This window comes from Diabrotica virgifera, chromosome 5, assembly GCF_917563875.1.
Source record: "Diabrotica virgifera virgifera chromosome 5, PGI_DIABVI_V3a".
In the NCBI taxonomy this organism is placed as follows: domain Eukaryota; kingdom Metazoa; phylum Arthropoda; class Insecta; order Coleoptera; family Chrysomelidae; genus Diabrotica; species Diabrotica virgifera.
Genome location: NC_065447.1, coordinates 223,860,247 through 223,887,122, shown reverse-complemented (window position 1 = coordinate 223,887,122; position 26,876 = coordinate 223,860,247). Strand labels below are relative to the sequence as shown.

At 31.6% G+C, this 26,876-nt stretch overlaps 1 protein-coding gene across 1 annotated transcript; it reads left to right on the top strand.

Annotated features, from left to right (window-relative positions):
- Nucleotides 1-26,876, top strand: LOC114336726 (NPC intracellular cholesterol transporter 2). Its single transcript, XM_050650755.1, has 4 exons — nt 1-160; nt 14,763-14,885; nt 14,941-15,116; nt 26,653-26,876. Exons 1-4 carry the CDS (start codon nt 88-90, stop codon nt 26,743-26,745), a joined length of 465 nt encoding a protein of 154 aa, XP_050506712.1. The 5' UTR covers nt 1-87; the 3' UTR covers nt 26,746-26,876.

Below are 26,876 nucleotides of genomic sequence, written 5' to 3'. Positions count from 1 at the left end.
TGGATGCTATCTACATAAGTTAAATGCCTATATAAAAATAGGATCCCACTCTATTTCCGAGTTTATTCAACAGAAATAACAAATAAAATGCGAGTATTTTTTATTATAAGTTTTGCAGTTATATTTCTAGGCTTTGCCGATTCAACCATCGTGGGTCCATGTAAGTATTGTTGAAGAATTTAGTTAACATTTTATGTTGTTCTGAAGCTATTTTCTTGTGGTATTTTTGTAATTAGCTATTTTTAATGGGAAATAAGCCACAATTTTACAAAAAATGATTTTATTAACTTTGCGACGCAGAACCTATTTTACTTCAAATCAGGCCCGAGGCACTACATAATTTTCGGGCCCCTAAATATAATTTAATAATAATATTAATTGAGTTAATTAGTTAACATTGATATCAAATTTTTTAATTGTTCTAAGACCTTCTTCTTCTTAACGTGCCCTATCAAGTCTTCTTGACGTTGGCGATTAACATGGCGAAACTGTCTCTGTCTCGAGCTATTTTAAATAGTTGTTCTGCTTTCTTTATTCCTGTCCACTCCCGGATATTCTTCAACCAAGAGGCCTGCTTTCTACCAATTCCTCTGCGTCCTTTGATTTTACCCATCATAATAAGTTGAAGAATATTATACCGGTCTCCCCTTACTACGTGTCCAAAATAGGCCATTTTTCTATATTTGATGTTATCAAGCAGCTCGCGGGCAGCATTTGCTCTCTTAAGGACTGTCACACTTGTCAGAGTAGCCGTCCATGGTATTTTCAGTGTACGTCTGTGCAGCCACATTTCAAAGGCTGGCTTTCAAAGGCAAACGATTAATGGTCGATATTTTTAATGTCCATGCTTCGACAACATACAAGAGGACTGACCAAATGTAACATTTAATCATGCGCTTTCGAAGTTGAAGTTGCAAGTTATCATTACAGAAGAATGACCTCATTTTTAAAAATGTCGTGAGGGCTATCTCGATTCTACATTTTATCTCTTTATCTGGATCTAGTTGTTCAGTAATATGGCAACCAAGGTATTGAAAACTGGGTACTGACTATCAACATATAACTGTGAATCTTGATGGGCCAAACGGCTAAATACCACGTATTTTGTTTTTGAACAGTTTATGCCTCTTCCCACTGTGTCAATGGCATTTAAAAGGTGTTTTAATCTATTCATATCATCACTTAAAATAACTGTATCGTCTCCATATCTGATTGTATTTATCAGAATTCCATTAACTTTCACACCCCATTCCAAAATATGGAGCACTTCCTTAATAAATATTCTATCTGAATATAAATTGAATAACAGTGGGGACAGTATACAACCCTCTCTGACACCTCTGTGTATTTTGCATATTTCTGTTGATTTTCTTTTTATGCAAGCTGTCGCTGTTTGACGCCAGTATAATTTTTCTATGATTCGTACATCTTGACTATCAACTCCTTAATCCTTTAATATTTTAATTAATTTGTGATGTTTTACTCGATCAAAGGCCTTCTCATAGTCAATAAATACAGCAAATACGCCTTTCCTTTGATCTCGGCATTTCTGCAATAATACATTTAGTGCAAAGAGTGCGACCCGGGTTCCCAGTCCATTTCTGAAGCCAAATTGTATTTCATCCTGGTCTTCTTCACATTTATCTCTGATTCTACTGTGGATGACACGTAGAAAGATTTTCAAAGTGTGTCTCATGTGGTTCTAAGACCACAGTTGACAAATTTGAAAATTTATCTTGTTTTATTGCAATAAAAATTTTTTGATGATCTTTCCGGGCCCCATTAAAATGCGGGCCCGAGGCAGGTGCCTCACTGGCCTAGTGGTAAAATAGGCCCTGTTTCGACGTCCAAATCGGATGCCGTTGTCAAAATACATACTTATATTTTTAATTATTATTTTGTGTATTTTGACAACGGCATCCGATTTGGACATCGAAACGTTGGTAAAATCATTTTCTTAGTAAAATTGTGGCTTATTTGCCATTAAAAATAGTTAATAACATTTTATGTGTATTTAGTTTATTAAGATAAATTTCAATATTTTATCTATCTACGAAGATATATGGTTCTTAGCCTTTGTGGATTTTTTGCGCTCTTTTATGCCTATATTAAATTACCTATATTAAATTTTAAAATAAATTTTTTAAATTTTGCAAATGATTGTTTCTCTTTTACTTCATTATTATTATTATTTTTTTTAATTATATTGACAATTTATGTAATTTTTTGTAAATTGAATTGTTATTGTTTTGTTTTCTTGACTTTTTATAAGCTTTGTCGATAAAATTGTACAATTTTCCATGACAATAAAGCATCTTTCTATTTCTCCTTAACCTGCTCTTCACCGAACTTAAGCTTATATTCGTAGCTATGTATGATGTTGACTGGCAGCTTTCTTGCCTTCTTTTAAAGGATCTTCCTATTTAGTGGTCTCTTACCTTCTTCTTATGGTGTCTATCCGTTACCGATGTTGGATACTCGCATGGATATTCTTACTTTCTTAACTGCTGCTCTAAAAGATCCGGTAAGGTCAAGTTAATAGGCTAGCGGCAGTCACCCCTAAAATGACCAGGTACTGACCACGGAGAGGTGAATGGCCAATTTTAGACATACTGTATGTTTTTGACAGTGCTGAAAACGAAAATGACATTTATTTTGAATTTCATGTGGGGGAACATTGTCAAAATCGCAATTTTACCCTAAAAATAAAAAAAATTAAAATTACGTTTTTTTTGTGTTTACCTCGCTACAACTCTGTTCCATTTTAATATTTTTTTTCTGAAATTTTTACAATGTAACATTTCTGAATACAACGGTATCTGTTTCAAGCTTTAGTTCTTATTCTGATAAAGGTTATGAATTTTTCAAAGAAAAAGGTGCGGATTTGTGCATTGCAAAGTTTAATCGAAAAAGTTGAGTGACGAAATTTAAAATTTAGCCTTTTAATCACATTTATGTTAAAAAAGAGAGTACAAAGAAGTTTTCCGGAAAATTTTAGATCAAAATGTTCTATAGAAAAAAAAAAATAGAGCAACTTTTATTATCGGCATTAGAAATCCTCAATATAACGCTTATTTTTCGAGATACTGACCATGGGCGGTGAATGGCTAATTTTTGTCTTATTTTATGTTTTCGATGGTGCTGACAATGAAAAAGAGGTACTATTTTGAATTATATGTGAGGGAACATTGTCAAAATCGCAATTTTAACCTAAAAATTAAAAAAAAAAAATAAATGAAGTCACGAATTTTTACATTTAACTCGCTACAGCTCTGTTCCATTTCAATATTTTTTTCTAAAATTTCTACAGCATATATTTCTCACTAGGCGCGGATACAGAGGGGGGTCAACGGTTCCATGGACCCCCTATTGTATTTAGTCTATAAGTATTTCTTTTATTATTTATTATTTTTTTTGTCAACCAGAGCTCAATTCTTTTGATACCGTAGGTATCTGAGATGACTGAATTTTATCCTTAGAGCAAGTGTGAGTCGTATGGCTAAATCTGGACAATAAAATATTTGCGGTACGTCTGACCCCCCTATTATTAATTTCTAGATCCGGGCCTCTTTCTCACCTTTGTAAAGACTATGAAAGCAACTGTAGTCTTTCAGTCTTTTCTTCATAAAAGTTATGAATTTTTAAAAATGAAAGGTGCAGATTCGTGAGTTGCAAAGATAAATCGCAAAAATTTAGAAACAAAATTTAAAATTTATCTATTTGATTACGTTTATGTTAAACCAGAGTTCAAAGAAGTTTTATGGGGAGTTTTAGGTCTAGATGTGTTATAGAAAAAATATGGCGCAACTTTTAATTTTAAGAAAAACGTTGTTTAATTTTTTTTAGGGCAAAATTGCGATTTTGACATTGTTCTCCCACCTAAAATTCAAAATAAACTTTATTTTCGTTTTCAGCACCATCAAAAACATAAAGTAAGACCAAAATTAGCAATTCGCCACCAATGATCAGTATCTCGAAAAATTAGCGTTATTTTGGGGATTTATAACGTAGATGTTAAAAGTTGCACCATTTGTTATCTATAAAACATTTTGATCCAAAACTTTCCAGAAAACTTCTTTGTACTCATGTTTTATTTTTGAATTTGATTTAAAATCTATATTTTAAATTTTGTCAGTCAAATTTTGCGATTAAACTTTGCAATTCACGAATCTGCACCATGTACTTTAAAAGATTCATAACTTTTACTAGAATAAGACTAAAAGCTTAAAGCAGAAACCATTGTCTTCAAAAAAGTCAGCGATATACATATATAGTGTACAAACTTAAAAAAAAATATTAAAACGGACCAGAGTTGTAGCGAGCTAAACGCAAAAAAACGTGATTTCATTTTTTTTATTATTAGGGTAGAATTAAAATTTTGACAATATTCCCCCACCTAAAATTTAAAATAAATTTGATTTTTCTACGGCCGTACTAAAAGAGCCACTTTCACGCATGCATTTCGTTTCCGAAAGTTGCACTTTCCCGCACGGCGTGCGTGAAAGTAAATTTTCCCGCACGGCGTGCGGAAAAGTAAAATATCTTGTAATATGGCATTATAATATATTATAATACATGCAATAAACTAATATTTTTAGATATTATTTACTAATTTATTTCAAATTTATCTTATTGAGTTCATGTTTTAATGAAATAGCGCGATAATTATCGCGATGAAATTATGAATTTGAATGAATTAATTCGATGAAATAAAATTATTTTGACATAATATTTAAAAGTCAGATCAGTAGACAATAACAATAGGTTTGTTTCAACTCGATATAAAACTCGTAACGATTCAAGAACGGTTTTGTATCGAGTTGGAACAAACCTAATAGTTTTGAATCGTCATCATAGAAACCAATATCGTCGTCGTGGTAACCCATTATATTGAAAGTTTGGTTTTGACAACCTTATCAAAGAATTCATTTGTGTATTTTCACTTCTAAATAAAAATTGATATAACTCTATTTTTTGTGGCTTTTTTCCAAACGTACGGCCCTAGAAAAAATATTGTCCCTAACTCACGCGGAAAGTGTCTTCCCCGCACTCGACTGCTTGCCCGAACTCCGCTATCGCGTCGTTCGGGTCAACGGAAGTCGTCTCTTGCTTAGGAAAATAACTATTTCGTTTTCATCACGGTCAAAAACATAATCTAAGACCAAAATTAGCCATTCACCACCCATGGCCAGTATCTCGAAAAATAAGCGTTATATTGGGGATTTCTAATGTCGACATTAAAAGTTGCACTATTTTTTTTTCTATAAAACTACATTTTGGTCTAAAACTTACCAGAAAGCTTCATTATAGTCTCTATTTTAACATAAACGTGATTAAGAATACTCTGGGCTAATTAGCAAAATACAAGGAAAATTACCAGCAATTTTATTGCTGGAATCGAATCTTATGCTTGTATATATTAAAAATATAGGTATGCAAAGTCCGCAGATAGTGTGCTGCTCTTTTTATAAACAAAATGGCGCCCGAAAATCGTGTTTGTTTTAATTTTTGCTCTATAACTCCAAAGATTTTAACTTTACACCAAAAACACTCAAACAAAAATATACACCGTAATTAAATTATGCATAGAGACGTGTTTTTTCTGATTTACTTCGACGAAAATTTTCCCCGGAAAATGCGGGTTTTTCCAACAAAATCTTTAATTTTCAACTAAAATTTTAGATAAGTAATTGTTTATCAATAATTAAATAACTTGGTAATATAAAAGTTCTTTTCGTATAGATTATAATTCCAGAAGCCGATGGAAATCGAATAAACAGTTTAGCAACAATTGAATTGTTAATTAAAAGTTTACGGTCGCTATAATGACCACAATAATTACGACACATAAGAATAACTATGGTTTTTAAATAAAAAGACACTGTACCTATCTAATGTACATTACAGAAATGAAATTGGAATATTTAAGCGGCCTCAGAAATATTTTAAAATTATAAACAATTTTTTGGCTTATAAACAAATACAATATCTCGGGAAATATTAAATTAAATTAAATCTTGAAAAGGGAGTGGCAGGACGCTTCGTTTAAAAGAAAAATGTTTAATTGTGATGAGTGGTTCCTGCGATACAACGGGTCAAAGTTGACCGGCATTTACGGCAAAGATATAACCAATAATATCATAATTTTCGAACCATCACCTTTTTATTTTTGTCCTCTTTCTCCACACGAATTTTCATATCTTTAAAATTCTCATAACATATATTATTATAATAAAATCTATCGATATTACGAGTGAAAATTGAAAATAATGGCAAAATTCCAATCAAAAATTAGGTTGGAGAAAATGTAATCTCAAAGTTTAAAATCGGTATACGTTAAAGAAATGCATTTTCTCGGCTTTCCATGGAGCAATTTTCTTCATTCTTTTTTTGTTTATAAGCTGCGCATATTTTTTCCAGTTGTAGACTTTTTTTAGATAAAGTTACTACAAGTGTACCTTTTAACGTTAAAAACACAAATATTCTCATTTGAAAGCTGTATAATTATTTAAAGAATCTTTATTTAAACAAATTAAAAATTTTTGTTATAATAAATAAATTAATTTATTATAACAAAACAAAAGAAACTTTGACATTTAATAATGCGTTAGTTAGATGGCTCTACTCTAGTTACTTGAAAAAAAAAAAGAATGAAGAAAATTGCTCCATGGGAAGCTGAGAAAATGCATTTTTTTACGTATACCGATTTTGTACTTTGAGATTACATTTTCTCTAACCTAATTTTTGATTCAAATTTTGCTATTTTTGGCAATTTTCACTCATAATATCTATAGTTTTTATTGTAATAATATATGTTATGAGTATTTTAAAGATATGAAAATTGGTATGGAGAAACAGGACCGAAATAAAAAGGTGACGGTTTGAAAATTAAGATCGTATTGTTTATATCTTTGCCGTAATTTCCGGTCAACTTTGACCGGTTGTATCGCAGGAACCACTCATCACAATTAAACATTTTTTCTTTTAAAAGAAGCGTCCTGCCGCTTTTTTCCAATACCGTTTTCATGATTTAATTTAATTTAATATTTCCCGAGATATTCTATTTGTTTATAAGCCAAAAAATTGTTTATAATTTTAAAATATTCCCGAGGCCGCTTAAATAATCCAATTTCATTTCTGTAAAGTACATTAGATAGTAGGTACAGTGTCTTTTTATACAAAAGTTATAGTTATTCTTATGTATCATAATCATTGTGTTTGTTATAGCGACCGTAAATTTTTAATTAACAATTCAATTGTTGCTAAACTGTTCATTCAATTTCCATCGGCTTCTGGAATTATTATCTATACGAAAAGAGTTTTTATATTACCAAGTTATTTAATTATTGATAAACAATTACTTATCTAAAATTTTAGTTGAAAATTAAAGATTTTGTTGGAAATACCCGCATTTTCCGGGAAAAATTTTCGTCGAAGTAAATCGGGAAAAACACGCCTCTATGCAGAATTTAATTACAGTGAATTTTAGTTTGGGTGTTTTTGGTGTAAAGTTAAAATCTTTGGAGTTATAGAGCAAAAATTGAAAAATACACGATTTTCGGGCGCCATTTTGTTGATAAAAAAGTAGCACACTATCTGCGGACACACTGCATACGTATATTATTAATATATACAATCATAAGATTCGATTCCAGCAATAAGATTGCTGATAAATAAGTTTTCTCAAAAATGGCCTATTCTCCGATAAGCTGCCCAGACTAGAAGCTAAATTTTAAACTTCGTCACACAACTTTTGCAATTAAACTTTGCAATGCACAAATCCGCACCTTTTCTTTTGAAAAATTCATAACGTTTATCAGATTAAGAATAAAAGCTTGACACAGGTACCGTTGTCTTCAGAAATGTTAGAGCTATATACTGTAAAAATTTCAGAAAAAATATTAAAATCGAACAGAGTTATAGCGAGGTAAACTCAAAAAACGTGATTTTATTTTTTTTATTTTTGGGGTAAAATTGCGATTTTGACAATGTTCCCCCACATAAAATTGAAAATAAACCTCATTTTCGTTTTCAGCACCATCAAAAACATACAGTATGACTAAAATTGGCCATTCACCTCTCCGTGGTCAGTATCTCGAGAAATAAGCTTTTTTTGGGGGTGTTCCGCTAGTATATGAATCCAGGATAGTCTTTTCCTACGTGACGGCCTTATTCACGCAGCTTACCTCCATGCATGGTCCGAAGTAGGTCGAATCATTGTTTATTAGGCATTATATGGCCTAGGTATTCCAGCTTTGTGTAGAACTTCTTCATTGGTAACTTTGTCTATCCAGGAAATCCTCAACGCACGTCTATAGTAACACATTTCAAATGATTCGAATCTCATCAGTGATGCTTCGGTTAAGGTCTATGACAGGTTCAGAATATGCTTTGCCTATATATTGAATAATAATGGGAACAGTATAAATCTCCGCTGCACATCTCTTTTTTGGTTGTTTGTTAAATGATCCCCAACTCTAACAGCTGCAATTTCTTCGTATTATATTGTTTATTATACATCTCTTGGTCTCTCACCTGTTGATTTTGTATCTTTTGCTATTCTTTCCTAACGAACTTGTCTGTTCTGTATGTCCTGTACCATAGGAATTTGTATTATTATGAGCTGGTTTTAGAGAGATCCTTCCACGCTAAGATTTGAAATACCGCTTAATTCGTTGAATTTTTTTGTTTAAAATAAACATCGAAGTTTTCAGAGACTTTCGCCCCTCGGTAATAATAATAATGTAATGTTTCATTCTGCGTTTAAATTTTTCAAAACTACTTATTAGTTTTCTTAGGATTCGAAAAAACGAATGCATTTGCAAAAAGAATGTGTGTCTACTTTGTACGCACGTAAGAAGTTATACTTCTATTATTATATAATCTAACTTCATATTATGATTTCAACGAAATCAATATACCTATCTACTTTAAACAGTTTTTTTGTATTGTATTTAAATATTAAACTAATATTAGAAAGAACAAAAAAAAAGGGGGACTCTCGATATCTAGGCGAATGTTCTACCGATCAGCTACCACCGCTTTTGTATTCAGTCGATCATTTCTAGGACATAATTATAATAAATATATTTGCTAAAAACACTAATAATATATTCTTTTCACGCACACCTTATTTGCGCTACATAACTTAAAAGATGTAGCGACTAATACCATACTGTCGGTTTGCGCATGCGTCAGGGAATGTAAAAATTCACCCTCGTGCCTAAAGAAGTATAACTTCAAAACATTGACCCGAAATTTTGCACCTACGCTCATAAGTATGAAATAGAATATTTTAGTGCAATAATCATAATCAATTCTAAATTTAGAATTTAAATATGTATTCCTATATCCATCACACACTTGAAAAGATGGAAAAATAAGTGAGGTTGCAAAATTCTTATCGTTAAAAAAATGGTTTGATCTCTCTTTAAGTGTATGATTTGTACTTTCTGTAACTATATTTTAAAACTTGATAGATATGTAATAATCCTACAATATTTCTTAAATTAATATGATTAACATTGAGTGGAGCATTCAGCTCCGCGGTTACCCCAGGAAACGAAGAATTTAAACATTAGAGAGATATTGCAAATTTAACACAGCCTACGTTGCGCTATTTACACCGCGCTATTTTGACAGAATTGACATTTCTCAGACGTTTCATAAATGCAGATATTGCTCAACATTTTGGTTGCGGTAATTTACGGCTAAATTAAGATTAGTTGTTTATCTAATTTGTACTCAAAATCCAGAATTTAATTTAGATGGAAGAAAGGTTTGTATTTTCTTCCAAATATCGAGCAAGAGAAACAAATGATCCTTGAATGTTCTTATAAATAAAAGATTTTCCTGTTACACTCTTCATGTTTTCCTGAACTAACGTCCAATTTTCTGGAGAAGTCAATGGATTTTGACATAAAACTTGTTTTAATAAACACAAATCGTCATCAGACGTAAATCTAATTCGTTTGCTACTGTCTGAGGTACCCATTTTAGCAAATTATTACGAATAAATTTGGTTTAAATGAAAGATAAACAACAAACATAACCTGAAAACAAAATAGCGCAACGAATACCGCACAGCGTAACGACTCCTCTAATAACGGCAGGCCGTATTTCCAATAATGCAGCGTAAGCCAGATATCACATCTGCGCATGCTCTACTGTCAAAATAACGCGTGCTGTAATACAGCAAGTGCAAAAAAGACTCAGCAATATCTCTCTATTGAAAAAATTCTGGGCGCTAGGTTTTAACTGTAATATCTGGGAGAAGTCAATAGAAAAGACGCACCATCTCGTGGGTATTGGAATTTTTACTGCGTCATGGTTATCAACGAAAACTTTTCGTTTATAAATTTGTAAAAGTCTGTGTGTTATTGCGTTGCCGCTACTGCAATACTTAGAGCAGGTGTATCGATGGATTCTTATGTAGTTTTGCCTTCTGAATCCAAATCTGAAAACGGCATTTCGATATCTCTAACCGTCTTCGAGATAGTCGACCTCAAAGTCTAAAATGTGACGTCACAATCCGGTTATTTCCTACCGACGCACTAAACGTCAGCTCAAATGGTTGATTAGGAAGTAGGCTACTTTTCAAAAAGCTAAACATCAAACTCAAGAAGTTACGAGTAGACTATTAGTAATAATTATCTAGTAGTTTTACAAATGTTTGACATTTCTCTTCCAGAATTGAACAAGCGCTGTCGTATTTTTGTGTGACTATAAAAAAATCAATTTATTTAATCTCAATTTGTTCAGCAAAGCATAGTTTATTTACATTTGAGTTTGACACTTCGTGAATGTCAAACTAAATTTTAAATTAAGTATTAATAAAACATCAATGAAAGATAGTGAATTTATTTTTTTTTATTTAGCTAATGCCTCGACAACTAATGGCCATTGGCATGGTAGGTACGGTAATTTTGAACAGTTAGGTACCTAGTGTCATGTGTAGTGTGTGTGTTGAGTAAGTGTCTTGTTACTTTGCAAAGTCGACGTCATTGTCTTTGCAAAGAGACGCTAATTGTATCCGAACGTCTGCGGTCCCTCCGGTGAGTACCCATCCCACAAGGACAGAAACTATATTCATTCATTAATTTATAATAAATGAAAAATTTCTGACCCTGGTGAGATTCGAACCCACAACCTTTCAGATTTTTTCGATCCAAAGGCAGGCGCTCTTACTACTGAGCCACGGAGGGGGTGAATTTAATTATTATATAAAATAAATAAGATGTTCAAAAATACAATTTGAGTATATTTTAAAAGCAATAATTTATTAAGTAGGTATATATTTACGAGTATACGGCCTACCCTTTATGATAAATGTTATGACTGTTCCATTTGTTATGAAATTAAAATACAGGGTGTTCAGAAACTCTACCGACAAACGAAGACAGGAGATTTCTCAGATAATTTTAAGACAATTTAACCCAATTCATCTAGTTCGAAAATGCTTCCTAAAGGAGCTAGAGCTATTTGAAGATGGCGTCTGGTAATTATTTTATCTTAAATATCTCCAGAACGCTTCTATTTAGAAGAACGAAAATTGGTACACATATTTGTCTTCCAGGGATAAATCGATTTCATTAATTGCAAATTTCTAGTACGGCTCATAGGCGTCCGTTTGGGTAGGGCATCAGTTATATTATCGCATAACTTTTTTGTTTTCAATTTTTAAGCACTTTTTAGTCTGGATTATTAAAATGTAAGGTATTATAGTACTAAAATGTAGTCTTACTTTAAGTCGATAGGATACACCGTTTTCTAGAAAAATCGATTTGAAAATTTTTCGTTGTTTGAATATCAAAAAAAAAAAAATTTCAATAAAAAAAACTATTTAGAAAAACTAAAATTGGTACATTTATTTATATTCCAGAGATGAATCGATTTTATTAATTGTGAATTTCTAGTACCGGTCATATGCGTCCGTTTTGGGTAGATCGACGGTTATTTTATCGCATACCTTTTTTGTCTTTAATTTTTAAGGATTTTTGACACTAGATTATTAAATTATGAGGTATTCTAGTATTAAAAGTTACTCTTGCTTAAAGTTGGTAAAATACACCGTTTTTTTTTTTAATTTTCAAAATTTTTTTCAAATTCAGGAAACGAAAAATTTTCAAATCGATTTTTCTAGAAAACGGTGTGTCCTACCGACTTAAAGCAAGAGTACCTTTTAGTACTAGAATACCTCACAATTTAATAATCCAGTATCAAAAGTGCCTAAAAGTTAAAGACAAAAAAGTTATGCGATAAAATAACCGTTGCCCACCCAAATCCACCACCCAAAGTCACCATAGATGGAATCGATTTATCTCTGGAAGATAAATATGTGTACCAACTTTCGTTTTTTCTAACTAAAAGCGTTCTGCAGGTATTTAAGAAAAACTAATTACAAGACGCCATCTTCAAAGAGCTCTAGCTTCCTTAGGAAGCATTTTCGGACTAGGTGAATGTGGTTAAATTCTCTTAAAATTATCTGAGGAATCTCCTGTCTTCGTTTGTCGGTAGAGTTTCTGGACACCCTGTATAGTCGGTTCGCTAAACTCGACACAACTGGCTAGTGATTTTAGTAGGTAATTTTTTTGTTTTTTGCGAATTTTGCCAAGATTGGCAAAATTACTAATTATTTAGTAATTATTAACTAATTAGTAATTATTTTTTTTGCCAAATTGGCAAAATTATTGACTAAAATCACTTGCCAGTTGTGTCTGAGTTTAGCGAACCGACAGTACCTACCTATATGAAATAATATTGTTTGGTATAAAAAATTATGGTCTGATATGTGCAATTCTAATGGAAACAAATATTTGAAGGTTTTCTCAAATTATGGATACCAACATTTTCATTTAAGTATAACTCTTTTATTTTTAATTTGACGAAGAAAAGTTATTCTTCATAAAAAGCTATTCGTGTTCTAAGATTTATGATGCAACCAACATATTATATAAAGTTTTATTAATTTTATACGAGGTATATAAAAATATAAATTTAGATCAAGAGTAAACTACCTTTATAGTTCATAACATTTAAATTAGAATGATATAATTGCTAATTAAAACATAATTATTAATTCTAAACTACTTTTCATTAATTTTCCATATAACGAATTAAAATACGTAAATAAACAAAGTTTTCGTTATGATAATGCTCACATTTTCAGCTTGTTTTATTAATATTTTAGTAAAAAAGCGACTTTTCCATTTTTATATTGTGAAAATTGCATTTAAAATTGTAGAGAAAAACGTTCAATAGACGACTGTCTTAAAATAGTGAAATTCATTTTATAATTTAATTTTTTAATTTAAATAAATTTAATAGTGAAGTTAATTTATAAAACAGTTCGTGAAGTATGCTTTTTGTGAACGCACGTGATGTTTATACATCGCGTAAGTTCGCAAAAAGTACTTCACGCACAGTTTCATACAATATTTTATCTACGATAAACAAATAAAAAACTGTAACTCTTCGTCACTGAAATTCATTTCTATTCTAAAATTTCTAGAACTTTGACATTTAAAAATTCTAACTTCTTTCAAACCACAAAAATGTTAAAACTTTTGTTGTAATTTATTGCTCATTATGTCATCACCATGACAACGCGAAAGTTAAGGATATTTGATTATATGAAAGTGTGCCAAAAAAACAGTACGAAAAAGTAAATCCCATTTAAAATATATTGTTTGTACAAAAATCATTGTACAGTGTGCGTGAAGTAACAATGTATTTTAAATGGGATTTACTTTTTCGCACTATTTTTGACACACTTTCATATAATCAAATATCCTTAACTTTCACGTTGTCATGGTGATGACATAATGAGCAATAAATTACAACAAAAATTTTGACAGTTTTGTGGTTTGAAAGAAATTAGAATTTTTAAATGTCGCTACTAATATCATCTTTTAAAAATGTAAATCATATTTCTGGATGTCACCTATTCTACAAGGTTGCTAGTTTCATGTACTAAGCAGAACGCACTGAAGATGATCTGATCTAGATCGAAAACGTTTTGCGAATCCTTTTGGATGAATTTTTAATAGTTTTTCAATAAACTTTTTATACCATTATATAAACGAAGTTTCTACTTGTTCTGTATGATTTAGAAAAAATATGGCATTAACAAACCATTGCCGTTGTGCTTATTTTTATTTATACAGGGAGTTAAACTTGTTACGATTTTCATATAAAATTGGTTATAACTTTGTAAATACCCTGTATAACATACTAAATTTTTATATTTTTGTAATGGAGAAATTAAGAATATTTTGAATATAAAATAAAATACAGGGTGTTCTATTTAAAAAAACATAACTTTGATCTGTCGCTATGTTATCGAACACCCTGTAACATTCTAACTAATTTTGTAATGTGAAGTTCAAAGTTGGCTACAATTTTTGTTATTAACTTTTATCGCTATCCATTACTATAACGGATCTACGGAGCTTTACCCCACTTGTATCACCCTGTATAAGAGCAGTTAAATATTGCATTGTTAGCTAGTTCTAAGCTATTCTGAAAATTTCAGGTACCTAGGTAGCCTAGAACTATTTTTAAAATGGATTACAAGATTTGCGGAGACCGTGACAACAACCAAGCCAAGTATATAAAAACGTTTTAATAAGTTTTAGCATATTCTCGCCCCTATAAAACCACCCCAACCCGTAAAAATTTAGTGTTTTATGATTTTTTTCTTCTTTTTTGCATTTTTTTTATTTTTTTGATATATTTATATAAATATAATATTTTCGTTTTAGGTAAAGATGGCGGCGTAATACCACCAGGTGTAAATTTAGAATCAGATTCTAAAATTTGCAAAGAGTCTCCTTGTATAGCATACACTGGTAGCTCTTGTTACTTCAACGTCAATTTCACCTCACGTATGTTCTTAAAGAAAGATATTTTATTAAAACAATTAACTCATTACTCTTGCAGCTGGATACGTACCATCTATAACCCCTAAGTATAAAGCAACATCTATGGGGGTGACTTTAGACTATCCATGCGAGAAAGACGCTTGCACAGGAATTACCAATACAGTTTGCCCTCTTGTGGAAAACGAACGCGTTTCTTATACTTGGACACTGTCTCTACCAAGTTTTTATCCAGAAGTAAGTATTTATTATTTTTAAGACTTCGTGTAAATAACTTTTAAAAGACTTAAAAAAACAAAGACTTCGTGTAATCTATAGCATACAAAAAATAGGTCTAACAAAATATAAAAGTTTTAAACAACATAATATGTTGTGTTATATAGTCTGTTCGCTAAACTCAGACGCAACTTTCTAGATATTTTAGTCGGTAATTTTGCCAATTTTAGTAAATTTTAGTAAAATTGGCAAAAAATAATTACTAAATAGTTAATAATCACTAATTAAGTTAGTAATTTTGCAAATTTTTGCAAAATTGGCAAAAAACAAAAAAATTATCGACTAAAATATCTAGCCAGTTGCGTCTGAGTTTAGCGAACCGACTATAGCAGGTTTAATAATAAATGTATCACATTGTTTAACCATATATAGGTACAAGGTGAATGGATGGCATCAACAGTAGGGATGGCGGTTTTTGACAAAACACCGGTTTTCGGTTATACCGTTTTTTTTGCTTACGGTTTAACCTGGCAGTTATAACCGGCCAAAAACCGGCCATAAACCGGTTTTTGGAAAAACCGGTTTTCGGTTTTTTTAATCCAATAGGTTACAAAATTACATTTACAATGCACTTTAGTTTGCGATACTCCATTCGACTCGATATCAATATGATCAAAATTAGTACTATCGAAAGAACATCAATAGCAATATAAATAAAACACAATTTTTAATAAAACCATTTTATTCTATCAATTAATATATTTATTATTATTTTATTATTATTATTTATTGATTATTATTAAATATAATATAGCGTAAGATTAATATATATGTACATTGGATCGAAATAAAATTTTATTTAAAAATGAATAACCACTTTCAATTTCGTTGCAAAACGAAAATACAACCGAACCATATTCTAGTCCAATCAGAGAGTGCAGCAAGCACCTCTACCAAGATTCAATTAAGACACCATTATCCGTGAGGGTTAAAATGAGGCTGAAATGAAGATTCAGATGGGACCAGTTAAGCTGGGACCTAGTAAGATGGGACCATGTTAATTAAAGCGGGAACTGTAAATTCAAGCGTCCAAAGATGATAATGAACTTTAAAATACTGTTTGTTTATCTTCCTTATCTCCGGTTCTAGTGAATGACTTCTAATGTTTTTTAAATTCTTATGTATTTTTGCGCATTTTTTGGGTACATTAAAAAATTAAAAAACATTTAATAATATTATTAATAAACCAACAATGTAATTTGTTTAAAAATATTGTTCTGAAAAAATTCTAATTTTTTATTCTATTCTAATTAATTTTTCTACTGTATAGTAAAACTTCGAATCTTTATCTTTAAAACGAAACTAATCACTGTAGGTACATATTATAAATAGCTGGGAATTACAAAAATAATTCATAATTTTTATTTAATTGTCCCCCAAAAAAAAACTTTCTATTTTTTCAAATGTGTGTAAAAATTATCAGCTTCTGACTAATTTTATTGCAAAGAAGGTCTCTGGGAAATATAATAACATTTAAATTCTTTCAGGGGCGTCATTTGATAGGGACCCTGAAAATGACTGAAATTTACAAAAAATAGATCAATTTTGTGTTATGTTTGCATATATAATGTATTGTATATATAATGTTTGCCCCCACCCCCAGCAAAATTTTAAATGACGCTCCTAAATTCTTTGATGAATCGATCTAAAACTTCAAGATTTTGTTAATGGCCACAATACACAACTTTGGGCGCAATAACAAATATCTGGGCAGATTTTTTACAATATTTAAAAACCCTTAACGATTTTGAACTATCTTGCAGTTTTCCAAGCAATACATTAATTTTACAACTTTTAGCAATCGCCATTTTGAAGATTTTCATTTTTTATGTTTTAAAAGATAAAGTTTAACAATTGTACTTCAAATATTAATAGGCGAAGCACCGAAGCACTGAAAAGCCCAAAACTTAGGAATTTTATGCAGTAAGATGAATCGTCATGCAACTTTTTGCATTCGATTTGAGAGAGTGTCAGACAGTTTTGTGAACTAAATTAATCTCCGGCAAAAATTTTTGTGCATGAGAAAATGCATTTTCAAAGTGCATCTCCAAGAGATGGAATATGAAAAATTTAAAACTCAGGAAATATTGACGAAAATGAGTTCAATTTTTATACTTGGGGATTTTTGAGGTCACTTAACACGAATTTTATGACGGCAATAGTCTCCGAGGTACCTGGTGCCCAGGGTGGAATTGGTAGTGCCTGGGACGATCGAATAATTTGCGGGACGATCAAATAATTCGTGAAATGAAGATTGGATTGAAAAACTGAAAAATATCTATTTAATATTCTTTAAAAATCTATCCAATGACACTAAACACTACCCCCACTCCACCCCCTGGAGGTGGGGTGGGGGTAACTTTAAAATCTTAAATAGGGGCTCCCATTTTTTATTGCAGATTTGCATTCCTTACGTAAAGGTAAGTAACTATTATTCAAGACATTTTTTCGAATTATGGGTAGATGTCGCTATAATCGGAAAAACACTGTAGCGCCATCTATCAACAATTCTAAAAAATGTTTAGAATAAATGTTACTTATTTTTCATGAGGAATCCAAATCTGAAATAAAACAAGGGGATTTCTATTTGATTTTAAATTTATCCCCCACCCCACCTCCAGGGGTTGGGGTGGAGGGTCGTGTTTGATGTTATTCGATATAGGATCTTGAAAAACATTAAACACGCATCTTTTGGTTTTTTATTTGGAAGTGTATTTCTCGAGATATTAGACCGTTTCTATAATTTACCCATGGTGTCACGATAAATCGTTTATTCCGATTATAGCGCCATCTATCTACAATTCTAAAATATGTCTTGAAAAAATGGGGGTCTCTATTTAAGATTTTAAATCTACGCCCACCTCACCTCCAGGGGGTGGATTGGGAGGCTCGTGTTTAGTGTCATTCGATAGATTTTTGAAAAATATTGAACACGTATTTTTCAGTTTTTCGATCAAATCTTCATTTCGCAAAAAGTTCGATCGTCCCAGGCGACGAATTCCACCCTGGCCACCAGGTACCTCGGAGATAATCGCCGTCATGAAATTTGTGTTTAGTGACCTCTAAAACCCCCAAGTATAAAAATCGAACTCATTTCCGTCAATATGTCCTGAGTTCTTAAATTTTCATTTTCCATCTCTTCGAGATGGACTTTGAAAATGCATTTTCTCATGCACAAATTTTTTTCCGGAGATCAATTTAGTTCACAAAATTGCCTGACACTCTTTCAAATCGAATGCAAAAAGTTGCATCACGATTCATCTTACTGCACAAAATTCCTAGGTTTAATGCTTCGTTGGCTCGCCTATAAGCTTTTTAATCTTTTTAAGCTTTTTAATCTGAAAAATGGCATGTTTTTAGTCCAGTCGAGTTAGACGAATAACAGGCCTAACCTTGCATTAGGAGCTGTCCCAAATTTTATTTTTTTAATATTTAGGGGGGGAGGGGATCAATAGTAGTGTAAATTTAAAATCTCGACTGAATGCGTTAGCCGCCATCTTGATTTTAAACGAGAGCCGTATTTGCTCAATATCTCCGCCATTTTCAACTTTTCGACAAAAGGTATAACAACCAAAATTGTTGAAGATGTAATTTTCTATCATTTCTATAGCGGAAAATAGTGACAGTTATATATAAATAGAGCATAATTATTGAATTATCTCGTTTATTGTTAGTTTTACGACAAAAATGTTCCTATACAAAAATAGTGAGAATTGAATTCTACACAATTTTAGTTTCTTTCATTTTTTTGCTAAAGTTAATATTTAAGGTAGTATGTATGCGATAATGGCGCGAGCGTAAGACCCGATTGATTTTGCAGCAATTGTTTTTGTTCAATATCTACGCCATTTTCAACTTAAATTGTTCCAAATATGATTTCCTACAATTTCTTTTTAACAATTTTTTTCATGCGGTTGTTATTTTCCGAGTTAAGTGGGAAGATAGTAAAAAGTATAAAAGTATAAGGAAGCTCTCATACCAAAAGCGATATCCGATCGATATATGTAACACGCAACTTCCCATATAGTCCAGACTGTATCGTCGCCCCCGTTAGGTAAATTATTTCGATCCGTCTTTTTTTGCACAAACGTTTTTACTTAAAAAAAGGTCCTTATAACAAATACACGGTGCCGGGAGGTGCTGCGGTCGGATAATTGTTTAAACAATTTTTTTAAACAAATTTAAAAAATAAATTTTTTCACTTCGTACCAATTTTTTTAGATTCTTTGGGACATTATGAGCAAAAAATCTCTTATGATTTTTCTCTAGAATTAATTGTTGTCGAGTTATACGCGATTTAAAATTTGAAAAACGCGAAAATAGTTATATTCAAGGCTTTAACTCTGTTAAAAATTATTATTATGAAAGTCAGAAAGTGACTAAATCAAAGTTTAAAGCCCCCTTACATGATCCTGAAGAATTTTGTGACATTAATGTATTAAAAAGCTGTTATTTTTAATTATTAACAATGAGCGCTAACAGCGTATTGAGGCGGCCATCAATGTGGGTACGAGTAAGATGCACCATTGGACTGCCGGAATGGTGCATCTTTTTCGCACTCACATTGACAGCCGCCTAAATACGCTTTCAGCGCTTATTGTTAATAATTAAAAATAACAACTTAGTAATAAATTAATGACACAAATTTTTTCAGGATCATGTAGGGGGACTTTAAACTTTTATTTTTTCACTTTCTAACTTTCATAATAATAATTTTTTCCGAAAATCGGTCAGGAATGTAGATATTTTTGAAAGAAACGTTCGATATTTCCTTATACTTAGCCATTGCCTGGAAATGAAAAATAACTGTACGAAAATGTTATTTTCCACCCGCCTCTACCGAAAGTATACTTTTCCAGACCTGATTGTAGGGAGCAAAGTTGTACTTTTCTTCCCTAGGGAGGAAAATATTTTTCCTCCCTAGGGAGGAAAAGTAAAAGTGACGTCATAGTATTTCATTCATGAAATATAACTTATTGACGCCCTGTGCAATATCTTTTTTTATTACTTAAGTATCTATACATTTTAACGTTTATTTATAAAACACCCAGTAGTTTGCAGAATGGTAAAAAACAGTAAATTGTTATTTTGATTTAACAATGTTTACATTAATAATTTTACTTATATTTGACAGTTGACAGTTATATTGTACCTACTTGTTAGTTTTAGTTTTAATAAATTTTGTTGGTTAGTTACATAAATAAATTAAGTAAAAATGAAAAAATGACTTGTTATTTGAGGAAGGTGGAAAAACCATATGTATAACATGGGAGTAAAGTGCCTTTTCCTCCCTTGAATGATTACTGCCCTCCGCTACGCGTCGGGCAGTAAACTTCATTCTCGGGAGGAAAAGTAGCACTTTCCTCCCTTGTTATACAAATAGCTATTCCTTACTATACATAAGGAATAGTATATTGTACAACAGGGAGAAATATGTCATTTTCTCATGTGTATACTGTACTTTTTCTATGGATGCGGTTGTGTCATGACGTCATGAGTTTAAACTTCAAAATTGAATAATTTAGGTGCTTTTACGTATATTATATACATAAATTGAAATAAAATACATATACATGTAGTTATTTAATATTCTTAAAATTTATATATTTACCTTATTTATTTAAAATTCTAATTAACAGTTATTTTCCAACAGTTTTGAAAGGTAATTCCTGGTAAGTTTTGCTCCAACACATTTTATTTGACAATATTAAATTGTGCTTGTATTGTGCATGTTACCATGGAAACATCGATCATATATCGTCGCCTTAGTACTATAACTTAATAACTCCAAAATTGATGTTTTTGAGATAACTAGTTCACAAGATGTATTTTATTTGCCTCCATATTGTGTAAAAACTTAATAGCTCGCTCCAAACGGGTTAAGTATTTATTTATGATTGACGAAAGTTGATAAAACTCAAATGCCCCTAACATTCAGTGCTAAAAGTTGACAAAGATAAGTTATCAAGCTATTATTTAATCGAAATAATCGTGAATACGACATACACTGGATGCTATAACTAGATAACTCGAGTTATCTAGTTGTAGCACATGTTTTTCTGAAACCATTGAGCTTACCACATAATTGCTATCTGTTTATTCGGTTCATTTTAATGCAAGAATTCGAGAATTGTTAGCAGATCTGGTAACCCCCATGGCAGGGGGCTAATTTTCAACAAAATAATGTATAAAATATTAGTTGTGTTAAAAAGTTCACTTATATGCAACTTGACACAACATGCGACATTACCAAATGTTAACATTATGGTAATGCTAAAAGTTGATAACTTTAATTTTTCATAGTTTTTTCCATATTGGAAAACAAATTTGCACCGTATTCCCAAATAGATCAGTTGCCAAAAAGTTAAGGAACAGTATTTGAGAGCCTCAGAGTGAATTCCGTATCTACCAACATCATGGTAGCAGCACAAATATCTTTAAAATCTTTAAACTCGTTTATCTCAAAACTACTAATTTCGTGTTATCAAGTTATAGTATTAAGACGACGATATGGAAAACCGTACGAGAACCCGTGAGAAAAAATATTTCCCACTGCAATGGCCGACTTTTCTCACTGCATGAGAAATTGTTCGTTTTGAATGTATGTAAGTAGTGAGACAGTTGCACATTGTATAACATCCATAGAAAAATATTTTTTCCTTACAGCAGATTCAGAACAAATGTATTATAAGTACTGTCAAAAATACACAAATACGTCAAATTTGACAATTCAATATTTTTGTTTCTATAGTTACAAAACATGTACTTGGTGGCATCACGAATATTTGAGTCAGAATATGTCTATTTGAAAATTTTAACATATTTATTTTAATATAATTTAAATGTTAGATTTTCGAAAAAATAGTATGTATACCTTGCAGGAAAAGCAACATTCCCGGACTCTGTATTCCCTTGTCTCGGCTTGCGCCTCGACAGCAATCTTTACATCGTCCGGGAATGTTAAACTTTTCCTACTAGGTACACAATGTACTATTAACCGAGTTATTAAGCCTTAAAAATGGCCATTTTCTCTCGTTTTTTAACTTTTAAATCGCGTATAACTCGACAACAATCAATTTTGGAGAAAAATACAACCGACCTTTTTTGCTTATAATGACCCAAAGAGTCTAAAAAAATTATACCTACGAAGTGAAAAAATTGATTTTTTGAATTTGTTTTAAAAAATTATTTAAACAATTTTCCGACCGCGCCACTTCCCGCCACCCTGTGGATTTGTTATAAGGACCTGTTTTTGAGTAGGTTTGTACAAAAATACGAATCGGAATAATTTACCTCACGGGGACGATGACATAGTCTGGTCTAATATGTTTCAACGGTTAACAGGCATCCCTTGAACACACTTAAACTAAAATTCCTAGAATTCCGATGCAACGGCGATCGGATTCTCAAGAAAAGGGCAGTAAAGAGTGCCCAGATGTGCAAATGTGTGTGTTTGGAATTAGGGCGTAGAATATAATTAGGGATAATAGGATAAATTTATTTAAGTTTTGAGATAATAATACGTTTATTTAATTCAATTTTTTACAATGATTTGTTTACTTACAAAATAAACGTAAAAAAGTCTTAAAAGGATAAACGTGCTTGTTGACTTATCTATCTAATGTTTACAGATTAATACCTTTTTACAGTTTTTTGACAAATCATTTTTTTAGAGATTCTAACTATGTTGGACCGCAGACGTTCGGATACAATTAGCGTCTCTTTGCAAAGACAATGACGTCGACTTTGCAAAGTAACAAGACATTTACTCAACACACACACTACACATTACATCTGAGTTAGTGATAAGTTATCCAATTACGTGGCTAAAGGTTCTAGTTCTAAATCAAGGCCAGAATCAGAGAAAAAAACATGTTATTTTCTAGTATAATTTAAATTTATTAAATTGTTACACAGATCCCATTTTTCTTTAGTCCAAGTAGTAAATAATTTTATATGTTCATAATAACATAATCTAAATCTTTCTACTTAACGGTGCAAGGTGTTTAAAAAATACATTTCATGTATCTATATCATATACAAATCGTCTCCACTTTGTTTATTCTTAGCCCTTCGCTTCGCTTCAGTCCAAGTTGTGTTCTTCTCTTACAATGCTGTTTCTTATTCTATCGCGTCTTGTAATTCCTTTTACTTTTCTTGGGTACTTCATGTCCATTGAGTTTATTCTACTTTTCGATGATTGTGTTAGCACCCAGCTGTCATTACCATAGGTAAGGATTGGCCTGAAGATCGTTTTATATACCTCTATCATTGTCCTCATCTTGCCTCATCCTTGCCTCATCCTGCTGCTTACTCCTTTTTTCCAATGAATGCTCTGTTTAAGCTGTAGTAGATTCTGAACGGCATGGTTATCCTTTCGTTGACTTCTTCTTCTGATCTTCCTCCATTTTATATTTTCACACCCAGGTATTTATATGTTGTTACTTGTTATAATTTCTGGTTATTTATCTCTATATTTACTTGTTTATCCTCATTTCCCATGACCATTATCTTTGTTTTCTCCATGTTTATTTTCATATTTCTTTCTTTAATAATATAAAAAAAAAACAATTTTTATATAAATAAAAATTTGTGATATTTTTAAAGTTAATGCTGACGGTAAAATATTGCAAAACCTATACATTTGTGAAGAACCCTTTAAAATAACATGAAAATCTGGCATAGACATATGTAAGTAGGTAGCATGTGGGGCGAGTTTCATCCCGTCCCGAGGGTGAAAATTATACGTTCAAAATAAGGCCGGAAATGGATAAACTGCGTAATTTTGAGCAATTTTTGTTCTATAGCATTTTTTCACTAAGTTAAAACTTTTCGAGTTTTTGAGAGTAAATATGTTCATTAAAAAAAACACATTTTTATACGGTTTCTTGCAAATAACTCAAAAAGTAAGTAATTTTATCAAAAAAAAAACACTCCTAGCAAAAATGTTCATGTCTGTTCATGTAAAACAATTGCTGGACTATGAATAATGTTAAATGCATTCAGTGGGTGCGTCATCGACGCATTTTTCTTTCTTTTCTCTGACATCTTCTTAAAAATTGCCAAGCTACAATAACATCTTTCTCGCTTGAAGACATTTCAAATACTGATTGATATTCGGAAGTTCCAAAATTGGCACGCTCCTGTATTCTACATAATGATAAAATGTGTTATGGGACGTTATCTCTGTTGAGTATAAACAGATGTACGCTATTATGAACTGTGCAACATTTTACGTATGAATTTTATTGTATGTGTTGCATTTGGTCTGAGAGCTTCCTAAAAAGTATGTGTGTGTGTTCACAAAGAGGGGATGGCATTAGATGAACTTTTTGCCGCAGATATTTGGCATAAAAATTTGGTATAAAAAGTATGGGAGCATAATAATTACTGAATTGAATCTTTTTTCCGAGCTGCCCCAAATTTTATAATTCTATCCTTTAGGGGAGATCAATAGTAGTTTAAATTTAAAATCTCGACTGAATTTCGTGGTTGCCTTAGCCGCCATATTGATTTTAAAGGAGAACCGTTGTTGCTTAATATCTCCGCCATTTTCAACTTTTCGACAAAAACGGTAGGAACTAAAATTGTTGGAAACGCAATTTCCTACAATTTCTTTTCCACAATTTTTTTATGCGATCAATATTCTCCGAGTTAAGGAGGAAAATAGTGGAAGCGGAGGGGAAGCATAATTATTGAATTGTCTCATTTATTATTAACTTTACGACATAATTGTACATAAACAAAAATAAAGAGAATTATATTTTATACAATTTTTAAAACTTCCAATGAAACACCAACCAAACTAAGTACAGTGGAACCCCGATAAGTCGGCCCCCGATAACCCGGAAGTCCGGCTAACCCGGACCGATTTTCATCAGACAAACATTTCAACAATAAAAATGTATGTATTATGTTAAAACATTTTATCTGTAGCCACTTCTGGAATGTCTTAAAAATATCGAATTTCATTGATAAAATGCGCATATCCCACCGATCTTCGCTTCGACCATAATATAATATTTGAGAGATAATGGGTATTTGTGTAATTTGAACTGTTCGATAGTAAAAATGACTCATGGCACGCGGCGGCAGAGCGACGTGTATATTATCTCAGGCTATCAAAAACAACAGGCACCTGTTATTCCTTTATTTATTTCCAACTGTCTTAGCATTGTTTAAAGACTATTTAAAAAATTCTTTTCAAACAATGGTCTTTTAAACAATGAAAGAGCCACTGTTCTTGAATAACATAACATCGTTCCGATGGCAGACGAAATTGATACAACCGAAACTGACTGAGTTTTTTTACCTAGAAATGAACAATACTCTATACTGTCTATCTATACTACACTCTATATAACTATAGGTAAGTTAGATGTGTACTGTGCATATATATTTCATGTTATTTCAATTATAACGGACTTTATCTATAAGTATACCGTATTTTATTAATTTTTACCATACTCTCCGGCTAACCCGGATTTTTGGTAACCCGGATCGGCCGCGGTCCCGATTAATCCGAGTTATCGAGGTTCCACTGTACATAAAAGACATAAATAATAACTTATATGCTTTAAGTTCACTTAATTTTATTAACTAGCGGGTTTTATTCGTTGAATTTGTCTGTCGATAATTAAGTTTCATGTCAGCTAACATGTTTTAATATTTCAACAATTTTTTTTAAATTTTGGACCCCGTTGGGGGGAATTTTCCCATTTCCCCCTCTTAGACCTGCCACTGGTTCTCTCGAAAAATTGTAGTAAATCGTAATTGCAACAATTTCAGTCCTTACACTTTTTGTCGAAAAGTTGAAAATGGGGAAGATATTGAACAAAAACAATTGCTTTGAAATCAATCGGGTCTTACGCTCGCGCCTTTATCGCATACGTACTACACGTACTACTTTAAATATTGATTTTATCAAAAAAATGAAAGAGATCAAAATTGTACAAAATTTAATTCTCTTCATTTTTATGTAGGTTAAAATTTGTTGTAAAGGTAATAATAAACGAGATAATTCAATAAATCAATAATTATGCTTTAACTGTCACTGTTTTTTCCCATACCTCGGAAAATATGGACCACACGAAAAAAATTATAATAAACGAAATTATAGAAAATCGGATTTTAAACAATTTCAGTTTATATATTTTTTGTCGAAAAGTTGAAAATGGCGGAGATATTGAGCAAAAACAGTTCTCGTTTAAAATCAAGATGGCGGCTAACGCAACGGTCAAATTCAGTCGAGATTTTAAATTTATACTACTATTGACCACCCTAAAGATTAGAAAAATAAAATTTGGGGCAGCTCCTAATGCAAGGCCAAATGGCATCCCGACTGGTCTATTTACGCTAAATTGTTAGTACCTAATTAAAAAATGATGCCGAAATCTCTGCAGAAAACGTCTAGGATTTCTACAGGGATAATATGTGTCACAGTCCCTATAGAAATCTTTCCCTGAGCTATAATAATGTTAAATATTTTTATTTGTAGTGTCTTGTCGATCTTGAAGTTTCTTTTACAAATGACGATGATAACTCCCGTATATTCTGCTTTACCACTCAGATTGATGTAAGACACAAATAAATAGAAATGTAGGATCTTATGTTTAGTTGTAACTGTAAGTCAAAATTGAGTATTACTAGTAGTAAAGATTGTATACAGTTATGTATTATAAGTAAATATTATGTATAATAAATTGATATAAATACTATAAA